Here is a 20,275-nt window from a genome sequence, read left to right as displayed (position 1 = left end):
TTAAATTCGGAGTTAACAATATTATCTTACAAATCATGTTTTTGACAGCTACCTTTTTGAATAATCACTAATGAACTTGTTTGTAACCTAGACAGTTATACAAAAGTAATAAAGTTTTAAAATGTCTTAAATTTCCAAGATGTTTTATAATATACCTCTTGGCGCAACAGGATATTAAATTTGGCAGGACTGGAAAAATCTCTCCTTCCTTGACCATTTAAATGCATGATAAACATGACACATAAAGTGTGCAGTAAGCATGATATATGTATTAATGTTTATTGGTGTGAATTTTATTAAGTGTGTGTGTGTTTGGCCGCGCCTAGGCAACACTCAAGTTGCGCAACAAGGCCTCTTCTCTGCAGAGTGTGTTGCAACCAACCTTTGGGAGAGGCAACGGGCCATATTGTAAGTGGCCTGCGTGGGGTGACAATTCTGACCATACTTGCCGGACATTCGGCTTGGACATGTCTTGATAAGGTCAATAGAAAATATTTCAGTGAAACAGCATGTATTGAGTTGTGTTATGTTGTGATCAAAAGGTAAGATAAGTGTAGATAGTTTAACAGGTAAAGGCTTTGGATAAATATATGAAATTGTAAATTGGCAAATTTGGGGTGTCGAAATCGTATATTAAAATGACATAAATGGTTAATGAAATAAAAATATTTTAGACCCTAAATCCTGGAATAGAATACCACAGGATTTAAGAATGATCACATTACTCGACAGAATTAAGAGCTAAACTTAAAACTCACCTTTTTAGACAGTCATATCCATAAAATCAGAATTCTTTCTCCTTGAGTTCGCGACATCTAAATAGTCTGTTTGTGTGCTTAGTTCTTCTAAACTACGCAACGGATTTTTATAGGGTTTCCACTATCATCTGGAGAAGTTATTCCGGAAGGTTTTTGTACATAATACATGCATATTATATTTATAGAAAGAACAGAAAAGTCGATGTCTTGTAATCAAGTCGAAAAAAAAATATTATCGGGCGCTTACATTACTAACGCTGGCTTAACCTTATAAAAGATACATCAAAATAATGTACTACAGAATTGTACATCTTAAAAAGGTCTACAGAGAAGTCCATGATGGTATATGTCTATCTCCTAAGGATAATCCCCAGGAACGACGGTTACACGTCAGCTAGTTGTAAATAACTAAATGTGTAAAAAAGAAACTAAGAATTTGTCAGCTTTTTAAGGTCATTTCATAAAAATTCTCCACTCCTAAAGGTCCTAAATTCTTCAGTCCTTTAAAAGAAACATCAAATCTACCTTTGCCACCAATCTTCTAATAAGTGTAATATCATAAGTAATGGACAGTAAAATAGCAAATGTAAAACCAATGTCCAGTGTTTTTACTATAGTGTCCACTCCAAAGATATTAGAAGAACGAGACGTGCTATGAGCAGTTCATACTGTGAGGAATTGTTTTGTCCAGTGTCGCCGGTTTTGTTCACCAATACTACTGCACACCTTCGCTTACGCTAAGGTATCCGCACTAATACATAGAACAGATTTCTGTGCGTACACGTCCCGATAGTATTCAAAGTACCCTAATTAGGTAGTACTCCGCCTACGGCCCAACATAGCATATCTCGTTCTTCTAATATCTTTGGTCCACTCCGTGCGAAGTCATAAACTTTTTAATAAAAGTGTGTTTATCTGAAGTGACCTGCCAGGTATGTTTTTCTGTATCCGTTTGTAAATTATAAAATTAGACCGAGCCTAAGAACTTGTAGTAAATCGTACAGCGGCTCTTGAGATAATTTTAAAAAAAAACGGCGCTATATAAATTCTCCAATTATTATTACATAATATTTTAAATCAGTACCAAGGCAAGTGAGCAACAGCTGGTCACCCTAGGAACGGTAACGATCGGCCGAAGTGAAGATGGGCACAACTTGCGAAAGTTGAAGCAGGGCAGCTCAACTACAACCCACATTATATAATATTTTTTTTACGTTGATATATTTTCAACTAAACCTAGGACGGAGAATACGCAAAACTGTATTTAACGCTCATACAGCGAAACTTAAAGCGTAATATTTTTTTTTTACTAAAATACTTTTTTATTAATAATGCCAATTTTTATTTTCTTTTTAATTTTAAAAGAAAGACTAAAAATTCCCAAGTTACGAATAACTTGACAATATTTGAAAATTATTGCGCTTGTATTGTGATGGAGGACTAGGAGCCAGCCGAGGAACTGAACACACGCCTGGGTGGCACCCAAACGCGATGTCAACTCAAAACTAAAAAATTTCGTTTATATGTTTATGTTCTCTATTTCATAAAATAATATTTTATTCTTAAGAGGAACGGCTGCACAACCTTTTTCAAACGAAACTTAAAAATCGAATTTGATGCAAAAATACACAACTAAACTGAGAAACCATATTTTTTTAAATCCAAAGATATTGTAAATAATATTTAGTATGGATATGTACTATTTCTATATTATATAAGCCATGAAAAAAACATTATTCGTGATTTTAGAGGCGAATTTTTCATTTTTTGTGAGTAAAGGCGATGCACTACGTCGTGTAATATTTTAAATTGAGCCGTTATCAATAAAGACCTTTACGTAGATGGCAATAAGGTTTAAATTCACGCTTAACACCATCCGCCTGTTTTGATTTATGCAAGAAAAAAACATGGCCAAAAAGTGCCTTTTATTTTACTTTGTGGATGTTCAGGCATACATATTTATCTTTTTTTCGATCATTTTATAAACAACTTAATTTGCCACATTATACAATAAAATCTTAACCGAAAATGGGTTCGTAAGTAGGATATTTTGAACTTTAAAGCAGTTTTCATAGGCCTTTACATTATTTTTTTCTGGGCTTATAAAAAGACTTATCTAAAAAATACTCGATTATTTAAAAGGCCAAGATGTATTCTACTCACAGTATTTAATTAAAGCATCTGAAACATTTCTAAACGGCCAAATTTTCAAACCAAAAACACATGATTTTGCATTACTACGTATGGCATCGCCTTAATTATAATTATTAAAAAAAAATTAACTACCTTCTGTGTTAGTAAAAGTTACAAATTAAAACTTAGTAAAGAAGCGTTGCTTAATAAATGATTTTAATTTATTTTATTTTGTATTTCATTACATTTGTATAGTTGATCAAAATTATATTTTTAAATAATTATCATTACTTAACTCACAAATAATTGCCGAATTTTCATCGAAATCATGAAAATTTGTATTCCTTAACAGCCCTATTTTATAAATTAAAACACAAATATGTAAATAAAATAGCATATATCCGTACTAGATATTTGCTATATATACCCTATGATTAAAAATTAATTATTAAGATTTGGTAGGGTATTAAGGCGTCAAATCCAAATTAAAGTTTTGTACTTATATCTAATAATTATTATTAGATTTGATTTACTAATTTAATAAAATGATTTTTGTAATTATTATGTAAACAATCGAGCGGTAGCCGGATATAACAAACAGTTACAAAACAGAACAAGATAAAAGAATAGGTTAAGTTAGGTTGTTTTTTTATACCTTCCCATTATTTTATATGTTCTGTTTTGTCATAGAATCGTAATAAATTTAATTCGATAATGTGTGGCATGAACTTGATTCAATTCGTGCTGGACCAAATCGGGCCGCAGTTTGTCAGTTAACAGTCCCTCCCAGCCTCTCCTATGTAGGTCAGCAGAGGACGGGTCAGAAGATGGAGTCGTGTGCTTGTGTGTGTGTGCTCTGTCACGTGCACACCTTTACGCTCACACCTTTACACACACACACACACTGACACACGCGAGTACGGGCATGTATAAATTACACGCGATGTATTTTTATAAGGCATAGAGGAGCGTGCGTGAATCCGTTTGGACACTTGCGAAACAATTGGATTTACTACAGGGTGGTTAAGAACATTACGATATATAATTATTATGTTTTTGAATTTACACACAAAGAAGTAAAAAAAAAAGAAATATTTTAAATGGTTAAATTATTTAATACACTTAAGTATAACACATCTTGGCCTTTGAAATAATCGAGCACTTTTTAAAGTGTTTATATAGCTAAGAAAAAAATAAAGTATCAGACCTAAAAAACTGCTTTAAAGTTCAAAACCTCCAATTTACTACTCCTTTTTCGGTAATGGTTTTATCATATAATGTGGTAAAATAAGTTATGTAGAGAATGATTGTAAAAAATTTAAATATTTGTGTTTAACTTCGCAAAATAAAACATATTTCGTATTTCGCGTTTTGTTGCTAAATTCACGTTTCTTCAGATGACATTGACCCGGCCTTTTTTATTTGCAAGTCCGGCCAATTTGATTATGCGTCCCGTATTTAATTTGGTAAATCAATATATCGATTTAAAATATCCTTCCGATAGTGCTGCAAATGGGCATTACTGCTTTTTTACATTTTCACTATGCGATATATCGATATTTGTCAAACTTCGCGAAAAAACGTCAACAAATTCGGGCTATCCTGACGCTATATGAAGAGTCCATCCGATATAAATCTGAATACGCGTCCGCAGCGATTATGAGTACCGTTTTCCACTATCCAGTTCGATAGTTAAACCCCATTTTAATCCCATCCCATCTGAATTACTTCACAAGTGTAATCTTTCTGAGTAACAAAACCCAAATTAAGAGAATGGAAATAATTTAGAACAGAAGTATGAGGTCAATACTGTGTTGTAGCAGGTACACCAGGATAAAAACCATGCAATGCCAACTCAATCTTTTAAGTGTATGGCAATCTCTTATATCCTACGAGTAAACTGGAACGTTTTTAGGCTTCCTAAAACAAATTTGTCGGGAACACAAAACAATATTTATTATAAAGGTTTAAAAATGTTCAATGAACTCCCGGTAATTGTAAAGGAAGCTAAAAGCAGTTTTTCTTGGATTATGTCTCAATGTTGTGAAGCCCAAATTTTAGTATGTAAGTAGTAAATAATTTATTTATTTATTGACGCCCTATTGGGCTTTTAAGTACATAAAAATTACAAATTTCATTTTTAGCAACAGTATAAAACAAACAATACAAAATCGAAATAAAATATAATGATTTCTCATACATTATTTACATTTAAAAAGTGGTGGACTAATTTGGCTTTAAATGTATTGAAGTTTAAATTAAATATGTCAGCGACATCACATAGTTCATTGCCCAACCTATGTATTCTTTCTAACACAGAATTCGTAGCGAAGTTATTGTTGTAGAATAAAATATTCCGTCTAGTATATTTTGGAGGTATATGTAAAGATAGCAAGTTTATAGTGTCAGGGCAGTCTAACCTTGAATGAACAATTTTATATAATATAAGAAGACCAAATATTTTTCGCCTTTCAGATAATTTCGATAAGTTAAGTTTACTGCGTAAATTGACATAATTGATTTCAATAATAGGAATACCAATTTTGAAATTAATAAAACGTAAAAATTTATTTTGAATTTTTTCAATTTGTAAACAATGAGAGTTGAAATGAGGACACCAAATGGTTGCATTGTATTCAACCTGACTTCTAACCAGAGACGTGTATAGTAATTTTATAGTTTTTATGTTATTAAAGTCTTTAGCGATTCTGAGAATAAATCCAAGCATTTGTAATCCCTTACTGGTAATGCTATTAATGTGATTCAAGAAGCGTAATTTGGAGTCAAAGATAACTCCAAGGTCATTGAATTCAAAAACTCTTTTTAGATTGGCATTTTTAATTGAGTAGTCGAATAATAAAGGGGTTTTAGATCTATGGAAACTGATCGTTTGGCATTTGTTGATTTTAAGATGTAATTTGTATACGATGCACCATTCATAAAGTTTATTTAAGTTCATTTGTAGAGTTAAACAATCAGAAGAATTACCGATAGATTTAAACATCTTTAGATCGTCGGCGAATAGAAGAAAGTGAATATTATCGAAAATTAGTGAAATGTCATTAATAAATAGTAGGAAAAGAATTGGTCCTAGGTGGGAACCTTGGGGGACCCCACTTAAGGCAAAAAAAGTGTAAGAAGTTATGGAGGTAATTTTTACAGATAATTTTCTGTATGATAAGTAACTTCTAAGCCATTCGAGAAAGTTGCCGCTTATTCCCAAGTGTTCTAATTTTTCCATTAAAATGCGATGAGAAACAGTATCAAAGGCTTTGCTAAAGTCAGTATAAATTGTATCAACTTGAAGACCCTTGGACAATGCATTAGAAATAAAATTTTTGTAAAGCAATAAGTTAGATGACGTAGATCTGTCTGGCATAAAACCATGTTGAAAAGTTGATATAATTGGTTTAATTTGATGGATGATTTTACTTAATATAATCTTTTCTAAAAGTTTAAGTAGTGATGACATAATACATATGGGTCTATAATTTTCAATTTGACATTTATCTCCTTTTTTAAAAATAGGTGTTATAAAGCTACTTTTCCAAATTAATAATATTACAGTAGTCCAAGAAAATAATATATTAGATAAAAGATGTAAAATTTTATAACTAAATAAAATATACTTAAACAAAATAAGGTACTGCGTATCAATTTCCAAAGAATAATCTTTTACAACCAGAGGTCATATGAGTCGTGTAATTTCTATACCCGCTATATCACCTTTCATTGATTTGGAGAAAACCGCAAAAAACTGTCACTTCTCTAGCGTACATAAATAAATGCATTACAATTTTTTATATAATGAATTGGAGTAATAAAATTTCGAAAAGCATTTATTTTTCTATATATGTCTAGCAATAATTAAGTAATTTCGATAAATAAAATGGATATAGCGGATTTTGATACTCACTTCGTGATTTTGAAAGTCAACTGAGCCGACATGGCGGGTTTAGAAACTCACGCGTAGATCATTTTGACACACGAGCGTGGCGTCAGAGCGGCGGCCATATTGTATTTTGGCAAAATAACTGCTTGTGATTCGTTGAATCCGATATAGCGGGTTTTGATAGTAACTTTCTGTATGATATAGCGGATTTGGTTTCTCACTCGCAGTTTTAACATGGTTTTTGGTCGCAATAAGGAGGGTTTTGAAACTCAATTTTAGGCTCCTCTTGTTGCTCGCAAAAATGTGAACAAGATGTCATACTCAGATCATTTTGTCAAAAAATCGGATATAGCGGGTATAGAAATTATAGGATTCATATGTTGAAATAGATTTTTGAGGGTTTTTTTAATTAATGCAAAACTTTTGGGCCACCCGTTAGAAACCGGGGTGTCCGAAAGTAATGTTGGCTTGTCGTGAATGCCGTTCCATTGAGTATATCCATCTCAAGGACGATTGCCACAGCAAACAAACTGGCGCAGTCACTGGAAAAATACAAACACTTTGCCTTACAAACACACGATACTTACAAACATACGAACTACGTACCCATCGCCATCACGGGCGTGACGACGTATTACCAATTTTACGTGATGAAGGTACTATACAAACTATGGGCGTAGTGGCAATAATAATAGACAATACCATTACAATACACACTTCATTATATACATCCGTACTTGAGGTACAAATATAATGAGGTACGGTTGTATATGTACATTATATTTGCCTTTTTTCATTATTATTATTGTACTAGCTGTTCCCCGCCACGTGTTGCTATGGCTCAGTCTGTCTGTGCAGATAGAAAAAAAATCGCGTCTTGCTTTTACGTCCAACAGATGGCGCTGTTTTTTTAATGCATGTTTTTACCTCTCACAGGTGACATTAACATAATATAATATTTGGTTCCTGTCACAGGTGTCAAAAAACATGTTTTTAGCTGTCACATGTGACATCTATATGTTATAGGTAAATAAAAATACACGCGTTTTCGAATGCAACGTTGAGTTAAAATTTCAAAGCAATAAGTGAAGAACTTTCGGAGGTTCAAGAATTTGAACAAATGAACATTAACATTATTATTTATACGATTTTATTTTATTAGTTTATATTATCTTTTTTATTGAATACTAGTGGCCCTGAAATGCTTCGCTATTGCTAATGTCTTTCTCGGGCATCTCTGAATTCTTCCACCATCCACTACTGTATACAACAATGTTACTGTTAAAAAACTACTAAACTGCGGCGTTGTCCGCGTGTTAAAGCGTTTTGACAAGACAGTAGGACAATATTAAGTTTAATACGAGTATAATAACCGGTAAAATACACGTGGAAGATGAAATAAAATAAAATATCCACCTTGTATTATCCAAGGTGGATATTTTCAGTTGCGAACTTACCAAATACAAGAGGTCCATAAAATAATATTTCCGTGATGGTTTCTGAATAATGTTATGTCTCTATTATTTATATTTCTATTATGATTTGATTTATATCTACAACCTCTCTCCATGGCTATAAATGTATTGAAAAATGTTTTGTTTTGTAAATTTTTCGTTTTATATAATCTTTTGTTATGCATAAATTTTTGAATTCATATTCCTTTCTTACAAATTTAATTGACTTTTTCCTTATTATGCTGTCTCAGTAGAGGTAAAGTCACAAGGAGGAAATCCATAAATGGTTTTACTTTGGCTATATAATACTTATGAAAACTGTCGATTTCCCGAAAATTAATAAATACATAACGAAGTTTTGACAAGACAGTAGGACAATATCCAGTTTAATATACAGTAGACAAAATGTATCAAAAATATTCAATACTTCAAATTTGCAAAGAAATACAGTCAAATACTAATAACATGGAATTCAATACATCAGCAAGATACCAGAAAACTATTAAAATCCCAAAATTTAACACTAAGCTCATTCAAAATACCTATCTTTATCTAGGCATAATTTATTTTAATAACCTTCCATTAAATTTAAAAAATATCGAAAACATTCAGGAAGTCCAAAATACGTTCACTACTTACATCTAGAAGTAATATTGTTTAAATCTTGTGTTGTTTATTTACCTTAATACTAACATTAGAATTCCCTCACCAAACACCAAAGCATTGTCTCTTTATGGTGAGGAAAGGCTACTTTAATTTCTATTGTTTTATATCTTGTAAATATCCTGTATTTATCTATGTAAAAAAAATATATTTTTTCAAATATTAAATAAAAAAATATATATATAATAATACCGCTTAAATGTAACACTACAGAACATCTTGGTATAAAAGGCATGTATCGTCGTGTATCCATTTTCGCAGTGTTCCGCTGTAGAATTGTTCTTGTTATATTGTCCCATTGTCCTGCCCTGCGCTGCCGAAGCTGTTCACGGTGCAGGGACAAGACAATAGCATATTGTCTTCTGTATTGTTCTCGCGCGATCCCCGTAAAAGACAAGTGGAAGAAGATGATAAAAAGTAACTAACCCGTATGCGTCCTCTTGTGCGCTTTGAGATGCGAGCTCTTGGTGTAGACCTTTCTGCAGCCGTCCACGTCACATGTGTGCAGTTTGCGACGCGCACGAGCCACGGCCTTAGCTTCTGCCAGCCGCCGCTCCTCGGGCCCATCCAGCGCGGGTAACAACGCGCCCGCGCTTACACCGGGCGGGGTGCTGTGCCCGGCCGGACGGGTGCGATGTTCCTTTTGCAACCTTGGGAGCAAATACGAGAGTTAGATTCACTTTTTTTTTTGAAATTTTTTAAGATAATATTGATAAATCTAAACAAAATATGAAACAGGACAAGATTTAGAAATTAAAAAAAAAAGATAACGGTCTCAACTGAGAATCGAACACATGATATCTGTCTGACAATGTTTTTAACCACTCGACCATTGGGATCTAATTATAATACATAATTTTTGTCAATCTCATATTTCAAATAAAGAATTAACTAATTTTTCCCCTATTTTTTAATGATTACAAAGTTCTAAAGAATTGGTTTGTAACTTATATAGTGTCTCGATGAACATGTGCTATTTATAAATTAATTACATGTGAAACATCTCATAAGTGCCTTACCAGGGCCGACTACAGAACAGGCCTTAGCGCGCGACGGATTTTGATGTGTCACGTGACCAAGTCAGTGCCATCGAGCAACGATAGTTTACAAATGGGGGCGATTGTTATTCATAGTTGTTATTATTGCTGATGTGTGAGATGTTTTACCCCAAACGTACATATTAAACCAGTAGTTCTGTGAACAGTAGACATCGCGTCCAAAAATGAATGTTACTAATTTTCTTTTATTATATATCAAAACCAAATTTTTCCTCTGAAATCATTAGATTTGTAAGTAGGTATTTCAATACCTACTAGTTATAAACCACATATTTTATGTAACATGTTTTATTTCAAATTAGGAATTGTACAGTTTGGCCAAAGAAACGTCACTATCTCAATGACAATTCTTTTTCAACGGAAATAATAATATGATATCAAACTGAGTGATGTCGTCAAAAGGGCTAATACATTGGCCTGAATATACTATTATATATTAAATATATAATAAAGAATAATAAAAAAATGTAATTAGTTTTAATTAGTTCCAACTGTTCCCAACCGTCTGGGGCCAGTGAGATGATTGCATCCCCATATCGGATATTTAGTATGGCTGAAAGTATGGAGAGGGAAAGGAGATGGGGAAGAGGAATGTGGGGAAAGTATCTGGCTATTCAGATCTGGTCACCAAACACGGCTAAAGCCATTTCTCAGAGAGTATCTTCCGCTTATTTTCAAGTACACTATAGATTATTTTAAATGAGTAAATTGTGAAATAACACACACAAAATTTAATTGCGCAGGCCGAGATTTGATCCCGCGACCTCCAGCTTGCTAGTCGAGAGCCTTACCCTTCGCCCACGGAGGCCGTCGATTAATTCCCCGGAGTTATCGTATTTCGGTAAAGTGACAATAATAATCACCATCATTAATACTAAATTATGGGACAATTTGAAAAAGAAGATCCAAACTTACATCTTTTGAGTAGAAAGTTTTAATTTACGCAGAGTTTTGCAGGATCATCTCTTACAACAGCCGTGGACTATTTCCCAGGCTGGTCAGTCGCCACGACACTTGCAATATATAATCTCACCTGTTCACTTTCAATTCGGTAATAAAATAATTTTACAGCTAAAATAAGTGTACCGTACCTGTAGGCCGCTTCCTTGAGGTGTTTCGCAAGCCTTGTGGCATCACTGCTCGGAATATTGAACACTCCTGCGCTTTTAACCACAGCCTCTATTCTATCCTCCGCAATAACTTGTTTCACATCTGCCTGCCTTTCTGTATTAGCATCTTGTGAAAGATGACCATCTTTTGCAACCAAATCAGGCGAAAACCTTTCAGTTTTAACGACATCTTCCAAATACTCCTTCTTCGAAGCCGTTTCAAAATTAGCCAAATTCTTTTGGAGGCTTTTAAAAAATTTACTGTCTACATTGTCTAATGCGGAGTTTTTTCCATGCGTTACATAAGAAACGCTTCCATCTGCTTTCACTGTTGCCTTTCTCGAGTCTTCAAAATTAGTATTCATCTTTTCAGAGTCACTTTCCGCAACAGAATTGTTGCTGTGGTCCAACTTTTCGCAAGTTCTTTCAATCTTTTCGCGTTTGACTATCAACAAATCTGGCGGTGCCAGAAATCTATGATTTTCAGCTTTAACAGTAACAGATTGGTTGTAAGTTTCATGGTTCATTGTCTTTCTGACGTCTCGGAAGCTGGTGGCTGCTGTTGGGATGGTGACTGCATCAGGGTGATAGGATTTGTTCTTTTGTCTGATGGGAGATAAGGATGGCCTCTTTCTTGACAGTACGGCTTCTTGGCAGTTCTTGTTGCCTGTGGTGGTGTTGTTGTTATTGTGGTTGATGTTGTTGTGGCTGTTGTTGAAGCCGGGGGCGGGGGTGGAGAGGTGAGCAGGGGGTCGGCTCCTGGATGTCACGTGGCGCCTCTGCTGTTGGGCGTGCGCTCTGAGGAACCTGTTTGCAAGATTTGCGGAATTAGAATAAATTTAATTTAATACCTTTAGTCATAAAATTAGAGATATACGAAAGTCAAGAAAATGTCGAAGGAGTTAATCTCATCATTTAAAAGAACCCATGATCTTTTGTCTTACCGGTACAGGCGTATAAACCACTCGACCATTAAGATCTATTTATTAAACGCCTTATTTGTCAATCCTATATTTAAAATTCAGAATTAAAAATGGTTAAGACGCCTATCCGCAAGCAAACAGATATGTTTGAAAAAAATCACATTTTTCGGCCATTATAGGCAGTAGGAGGAATTCAAACATTATCAGAATATCTGTAATTTTATTATTATTATTTGATGATCAGGAAGCATTCTGCTGATGCGCTCATATCTGATCTACAATAAGTTTAACGGTAATTTGGGAATAGTTGTATTTATTAAAAAATAGAAAAAGACTTACAGTTCGTCTTTGAAGGTCTGAAGGGCCAGCAGGGTGGCTTGCTGGTCCAGAGTCAGACGGGGACCTCCGGGGGCTCGTCTCGTGGACTCTGCAATAAAACAAAAATACATTGTCAGTTTATTTAATAATGCTTTTGTGGAGGTTAAAGATTCGGCGCAACTGTCGAATAAAGAAGAAAAACCGTAATAATAACCGTACCACCAGAAGTACATTGATAAAAAAAATTGAAATCAAAAAATGTACAAATATAAAAAGAAATTTTTTGTTGAAAAATTGGCTAGCTGAAAGAAATAGTTTGTATTAGACTCTAATACAAACTATTTCTAACTGCATACGCTTTAAATTGTTTTTTGTTTTTATTTTTATTGTATTACACCTCTCATGATATGAATGTATACATTTGATATAATCTGTTTAAGTTAAAAGCACCCAATGACAAACTACTTTAAAGTAGTTTATTGGGACTTTTTGATTTTTGTATATTATTTTGATCTTTAATAAAAAAAAAAATAAAATAAAAAAAATATATATATGTTAGAGCAAATCCATAAAAAAATCCTCAGGTATGTCTATATGCGGACGCATGGAACCTATCCTAGGTTCATGCACCATATCGACTTACTTGAGGAAACTAATTCTGTGAGTCTGGAAACTAGGCGAAAAGCGATTCTAGCAAAATGCAATGTCTTTCAAAATTTTGAAAAATTTTATCGATAACCCATTCCTCTTGGGAAGCTATGATCTATATGTACCAGACCACAACAACCGACGTCCTGGCAAAGCATAGCATGACGAGGGGAGTGTATGCTGATATGACCATGTAAAATTGTACTGTAATTGGAATATATATTCTGTTGTACAATAATAAAAAATAAATTAAAAAAAACTAGAAGTGCGTATCGCCACGACTTAATTACCCTTTGGTTCATCGTAGATCTCCATCCTATTTGAATTTCATAATCATGGTGAAACCTTAGATGAATAAAAATAAAAGATAGGTTACCGAGACAACGGTTGTGGTTTCACTGAACTAGGTCCAGTGGAAATACTTGAGATTTACTGCATTTAGTATCGCACATAACTCCATCGGTCAGAAAAGCTGTCACCAGCTTTTCAACACGTCACTCTAGTCTCTTTTTTATGAAAAAAAATGCCTTGCTGTGCTTTTGAGAAGTGCACAAATTATTCTCGAGCAAAAACCAAATCTGATGGAGTTTCTTTTCTTTTATTATTTCTACTCAAAAATCGAACGTATGAAGGACAACCTAGTGACAGTATGTCGTATTCTACTTTCTGCTTGCTCGTCGAGAAGTAGGGGAATAGGCTTCAAGCGGCCCCCTAACTGAAATTGATAAACTCAGGAGAAAGAAAGATTTTTCAAATTTAAAAATGTGGAAAAAATGTACCGTCAATTTCACTAATAAAGAAGAGGAAAATTGAAATTTCTTTAGATACACGGATAGCCCACTATCAGTTTAGTCTTAAAAAACATTTATTCGTAAAGTAGAGAAGGTAAAAAGTTTAAGAAGCCGTGGATTGGGTAATTCTAATTTAATACTGTTACAAAATCTCATCTAGAGTTCGAACAATGAATAAAACTAATGTAAGAAGTAGTTTTGAAATATGTCAAAAATCCACATCTACCCAAGAAAGAACGACCCGGTGAAATAGCTAAGATGCTGACAAGACGTCGCCATTGTATCAGGAATTTAAAAAAAATGCTATCAGTGGCGGCTCGTGACGTGCAGAGTACAAAGATTAAAAAAACGAAATTATTTATATTGTAACCGAAAAAGATTTTCAAATTATTATATTTAGTTTACTGGCTATTGGCTATTTGTCCGAGGCCAACTTACCCACCCGACCAAACTAAAATGTTCTTTTTTAAATATCTATTTGAAGTTCACTTTTGTTTTCGGTAATGAATGAATGCAAATCTTGGAAGCGGAAATTAACCCACTTCCTGATATTCGATCTAACTGAAACATAGATTCGTTGTCGATGAAAATACATTTTGGTGGCAATCATGTACCTACACAAAAACGTGGACATCAAAGCATTTCTCTGAGATCGAATGACATTACACTAGTTAACATAAGAAATAAATGTTGGTCCTACCCGATTGGCATTTGGCGAGGTTGGTAGAGACGTCAACCGTCAGTCGAACCATTTTTTATTTTATTTTTGTTTTTATCGAAAGGTTTATATCTAGGTTTTGCTTACAAATAATTGATTTATTTTTATTTAAAATGATATACTGTGCGCGGAGAAAAATGAGTATGGCTAATTTGTTGTACGGAATGCTGGGGATGAAGGGGTTAAGAATGCACATGCACTTATAATATATGAGGAAATCGGAATTTCATGAACATATTTTCCGACATCGTAATAATATATTCGTAATTTACTAAAAGTTTATCAGGAAACCTGTTAATTTTTTCATTAGGCCTGCAATCCCTTTTTCAATCGGATTACCAATAATTTGAAGAGATTCTTAATAAATGAGCAACACACATTTTTATTAGATTATGCATACATAAAATAAATCGATTTTTTATGATTTGAAAGCAACTTTGGAAATTATTTGTGGAGTCGAAAGGTGTTATGCAAATTAGCAATATCTATCAGTTTTATTTCCTTTTAGTTAGATTTTTTCGAACTTTTCGATGGGTAGGTATAGATCACAGTTCTAGAGGCTGGGAATATCTAATAGTTTTCAACCCATTGTATTTTATTTGGTCATTGGTTCAACCAATTTAATTAGATCGATTACGATTTAAAGAATGCCCGCTGCATTCATTCCCCGGCGGGATTTATGAGGTCCACAGGGCGAAGCCCGAGGCTCTAGACTGGCTCATTCACCCAGACGTTCCACTCTGACCCATCCACCATACGAAAGAAGAAGAAGATGAAAAAGTCCATTTTCTGTTAGGTTTAATATTATTTGATCTCTTATCGATAACCTTACCTATCGGCCTGCCCATGTTGCTTGAAAGGATTTCACATTATTAACTGTAGGCTAGAGAATTTATCCAACGCACCGTAAAATACCAGCCAGTAATCAATGCTTTTGCTTTGAGAAAAACTTGTCGCCGCTATTAGAAAAATATACCTTACGAACGATAAAAGATAGTGGACAACACCATCAATCCATAGTAAGTGTTCAAAAGAAGAAGCAAATGGTTTGAAAGGGAGATATTTACATACGAATGTTAGAGAGAGTGCGCTCATATTAAAAACGATGATAATTTAGCGAAAATATTTAATAAAACACGACTCGTTTGAAATAGAGTAAAAATCTCTCGACAAATGCTTTAGTTGCATTTAAAGATGCACTGTGAATTTTTTCACGCCTATAACATATTAAATAATAGAAAAAACGTGTTTTTAATAATTTTCGAAGCTTACTTTGCGGTTTTTTTCTATCGAGGGAATTTCACATAATTAACGTTTCGGCATGACAAATGTATATATATTATCTTCAAAAATAATATATTTTTTGAACTTAAAAACTTGAAGAGTTAACTAGTTATAAATCGGTAGAAATTGGGTATGCGGGACTTAAGTAATATAATCATTTATTAATTAACGCCTTTTTTCGGGGCTTTTAAATAACAAAATTAGGAAATAAACATTATTTACTATACATAACTGAATTTCTTCATTAATAACATTTTATATTTTTTGTTTAAAGATAAATTAAAGATGTCCACTGACTTGGTATATTTGTTTCCCTCCATTAATATTCTGGACAAAGAGGAATACATATGGTAGTTAGTCCCAGAATTTACCAAGTCAGTGAAAATTCTTCTGTCTGACAATTTGAGCATATTCATATAATTTAACAGAGTGTTGTGGTTCAACATAATTGCTGGAATACCCATTTTAAAATTAATAAAACGTAAGAATTTGTTTCGTATTCTATTAACAGCTTAGACATGTGTATATTATAATGTGGGTTTCAATTGACCGGTCGGTGGCCGAGTTGACATCGCGTTTGGGTCCCACCCAGGCGTAGCGTGTTCAATTCCTCGGCTGGCTAAGTCCTCCATCACAACAAAAGCAACATTTTCAGCCTACTGTGGTGGTAGTAGGAGATTTTCAAATATTGTCAGGTTATTCGAAACCCGGGAATGTTTATATTTCTTTAAAAAAAGAAATTCAAAACTAGCAGCCTCCATAAAGTCTTTGATATACTGTAAAAAATGCCAAGCTTACCGGCAAACCGATATATCACATAATGCACATTTTTAAAATGCATCAATATATAATTTGATTCTGGTTTGTGTCACTTTGACCGTGGCGTGTTTCGCCGCTTGCGGATATCTACTATGTACCTACATAGTATCAAAGTATATATATTACACGTCACACCCACTTGCTAGTGCAATCAAGTTGAATAATGTAAGTACGTACATGTGAGATGTAATCTTAACAATAATGCAGCAAACCGTTAGTTTGTCGGGCGCCAAAATTTTATGAAACGGTTTTTTTGTAAAATTCTTTAGAGTTTTAACCTTTCATGTGCCGAGAAATCCACCGTGGATTTCTAACGTTTGTACCTGCAGTGTGCCAACGAATCCACCGTAGATTTCTGACGTTTGTACCCGTAGTGTGCCAACGAATCCACCGTGGATTACTGACGTTTGTACCCGTAGTGTGCCAACGAATCCACCGTAGATTTCTGACGTTTGTACCTGTAGCGTGCCAACGAATCCACATATTTCTGACGTTTGTAATTATAGTGTGCCAACGAATCCACCGTAGATTACTGACGTTTGTACCCGTAGTGTGCCAAAGAATTCACTGTAGATTACTGACGTTTGTACCCGTAGTGTGCCAACGAATCCACTGTAGATTACTGACGTTTGTACCCGTAGTGTGCCAATGAATCCACTGTAGATTACTGACGTTTGTACCTGTAGTGTGCCAACGAATCCACCGTGGATTACAGACGTTTGTACCTGTAGTGTGCCAACGAATCCACCGTGGATTACTGACGTTTGTACCTGTAGTGTACCAACGAATCCACCGTAGATTTCTGAAGTTTGTACCTGTAGCGTGCCAACGAATCCACCGTATATTTCTGACGTTTGTAATTATAGTGTGCCAACGAATCCACCGTGCATTCGTAAGTTGTTCGATGGTCATTCCTCGGTTTTATTGTATTTTGTAACGAAAAGGCATACACAAATATTTTTTATTCGCTTTGCAATGAAATACATTAGTGCAAATATATTAATTTTAGCTTTGAAATTTTATATTGGTGAGATTGAAAAATATTTCCGATTTTCAAAGCCATTGGTACTATATTTATTTATAGGAAAGTACCAGATAACTTATTTTTCACAGTGAAGATCACTTATTTCGCTTTATGGAAAATATAATAAAACCCAAGAATATTTTCGTATTTCGTTATCATTTAGTTTTTGATAATATTAGAGAGAAAAATAGCTATATTGAGGAAAATACAAAGGACAGATATATATTTTTTAAATTAATTTATAAACAAATGAAAAATAATAATAGATGGATAATTTACATTTACATTGGAGCTTACAATTAAAAAAAAAACATCTTTTTGTGAATAACCAGTAAGTTATTAAGAAAATAGCATCAGCCGGCGTACATGGAGAAAAACGAGTATGGCCGATTTATTAAAATCGTGTCAAAAATGTTATGGCAGGCCATTTCCTAATAAAATCACACATCCTTAAAACACATTCGTGTTTTACTGATAGTTTGTTAGGAAATCTGTCAATTCATTCGCTAAAGGCCTGCAGTCCCGTTTTTAACAACATTTTACCCCTGGTACGCTAAGGAGTACAGAGTACAGGATCGCGGAAGGTCGGCATTTCAAGGGTTAGTAAAAAACAAACTCAAGTAACAACTTTGATCGAGTTCCGACTTGTTTCATGTTGAAAAAATATGGTATAGTCTAACTGTTTCTCAGAAAAGTTGATATTTAATAGCCACATAGCGCTCAGTGGCAATTACGGTGCGAGCTGAAGATAATAGCATTGACACAAGGAATTCCAAACAGGACAACGTGTGAAAACATTCATGACACCAGAGCTCACCGTTCAAGATTTTTAACTAATTCAGATATTAGCCAAGCAAACAAAATGTTGCTTCGAGACTTATTTCAGAGTTAAACTGATATTTCAAACCTACACAGAAACTACGTGGCGAGCTGAAAACAATTGCATCGAAATAAAAATTTCAGACAGGAAAACCTGTTTTTGTTGTTTGTTTTTGGGGTGTTATGCCGTGTTGCGCTAACTCCTTCTTTAGCCGACGTTTCGGACAGCGTTGCAGTGTCCATCATCAGGGCAGATGGACACTGCAACGCTGTCCGAAACGTCGGCTAAAGAAGGAGTTAGCGCAACACGGCATAACACCCCAAAAACAAACAACAAAAATGCTTTTGGCCGTGAGAATCTAAAAACTTACAGGAAAACCTGTTGCAAATTTCACGACGCCAGAGTTTGGCCAAACAAACAGACGACATTCTGATTTATACACATAGTTACGAGATATATTATTTATATTTTCGTCTGAACTCTTGTTGTTACGACGTAAATTTTTCGCCGAGCGCCATGTGATTCTATTTTCGTCATAACTTATATTTTTTTTTATGTTTCTTTATTCATTAAATTGTTTGTTACATGCATTGATGGTTTTTCGACCACCATGCTAGGCACATGCCCGTGTTATGGTGGTCGATTTTCTATACATTAACATAAAGAATGTGAGAGAATATAAAAGAATATAAAATAACATATTATTAAAGAATATTTAAGAACATAAAATAATGTAAATGACTATACAGGGTGTCCGGAAACTCGTAGTACAAGCGGGAAACTGGTGAATCTACATCACATTTGGAGTCGATTTTGTAGTATATATTTTTTTTATTTGAGCTTTCGTTATCGAGTAAATCGAGTTTGAAGTTGATTTTTTTTTTTTTTTTTTTTAATCAAATTCCTATAAATTATTACTGAAGATCAAAGTACCCAACTATTTTTTTTTTTTTTTTTATACTGAATACCTCACAAGAGTCCCAACTGCTCCCGTCTGGAGCCAGTGAGACTATGGCATCCCCAATTGGGGGATGTTGTGAGGCTGAAGGTAAGTGGGGAAGGGAAAGAGGAAGGTGGGGAAGTACCTGGCTATTCAGATCTAGTCACTAAACACGGCTAAAGCCATTTGGAGCAACGTTTCAATTCTGAATGGTGGTCTTACACCAGGGCGATACTGGTAGTATCTTCCACTCTGGAACGTGCCGCAAATATACTATATATTATATATTATTTTAATGAATTAATTGTGAAATAACACAAATTAATCAAATAAAATTTATTTGCGCACGCCGGGTTCGAACCCGCGACCTTCGTAATGGCAGTCCAATGCGTTACCACTGGACTATGCCGGCCGTCTTACTATGTTTGATTTCATACATTTTATAACTACATACTTTTTATATTCTTTTTCGTGTATCTATTTTACTTTAGGGAAATCAACAGTTTACAATGTGGTTCATTAATACATGTGTAATTTACCTAACTGAGAAACCAATTACAGATTTCCCTAATATACTATTGAATTATGTATCTAAAAATGTAAACACTTTACTTTCAACAACTAAAAAATATTATGCTATTATAACGTTATTTATGTTCTATACTTTCATACTATTTTTATATTCTACTCTATTCTTCCATACTTCCTTATATTACTATATAGTCATTTACATTATTTATGTTCAACTTTCATACTATTTTCACGTTATTTATGTTCTATACTTTCATACAATTTTTATATTCTACTGTATTGTTCCATACTTCCTTATATTACTATACACGGTGTCCGGAAACTCGTAGTACAAGCGGGAAACTGGAGAATCTACACCACATGGGGAACCCAAAAAAACATAAAGTTTTTTG

At 34.0% G+C, this 20,275-nt stretch overlaps 1 protein-coding gene across 3 annotated transcripts in view; it reads right to left on the bottom strand.

Moving 5' to 3' along the window:
- LOC149410477 (uncharacterized) overlaps positions 1-20,275 on the bottom strand; it is a 150,641-nt gene that overhangs the window by 27,328 nt on the left and 103,038 nt on the right. For all 3 annotated transcript variants that reach the window (XM_089647751.1, XM_089647750.1, XM_089647749.1), the window contains exons 6-8: positions 12,330-12,417; positions 11,050-11,874; positions 9,327-9,550 (exon numbers count right to left, since the gene is read on the bottom strand). In XM_089647751.1, the coding sequence (XP_089503877.1) occupies positions 9,327-9,550; positions 11,050-11,874; positions 12,330-12,417 (1,137 nt within the window). The remainder of the gene's footprint in view (positions 1-9,326; positions 9,551-11,049; positions 11,875-12,329; positions 12,418-20,275) is intronic.

Source organism: Hesperophylax consimilis, chromosome 27 (genome assembly GCF_061612785.1).
Source record: "Hesperophylax consimilis isolate HC1 chromosome 27, BYU_Hcon_1.0, whole genome shotgun sequence".
Taxonomy (NCBI): Eukaryota; Metazoa; Arthropoda; class Insecta; order Trichoptera; family Limnephilidae; genus Hesperophylax; species Hesperophylax consimilis.
The sequence above is the reverse complement of the archived record's forward strand: the minus strand, read 5'-3'. Positions and strand labels throughout refer to the sequence as shown.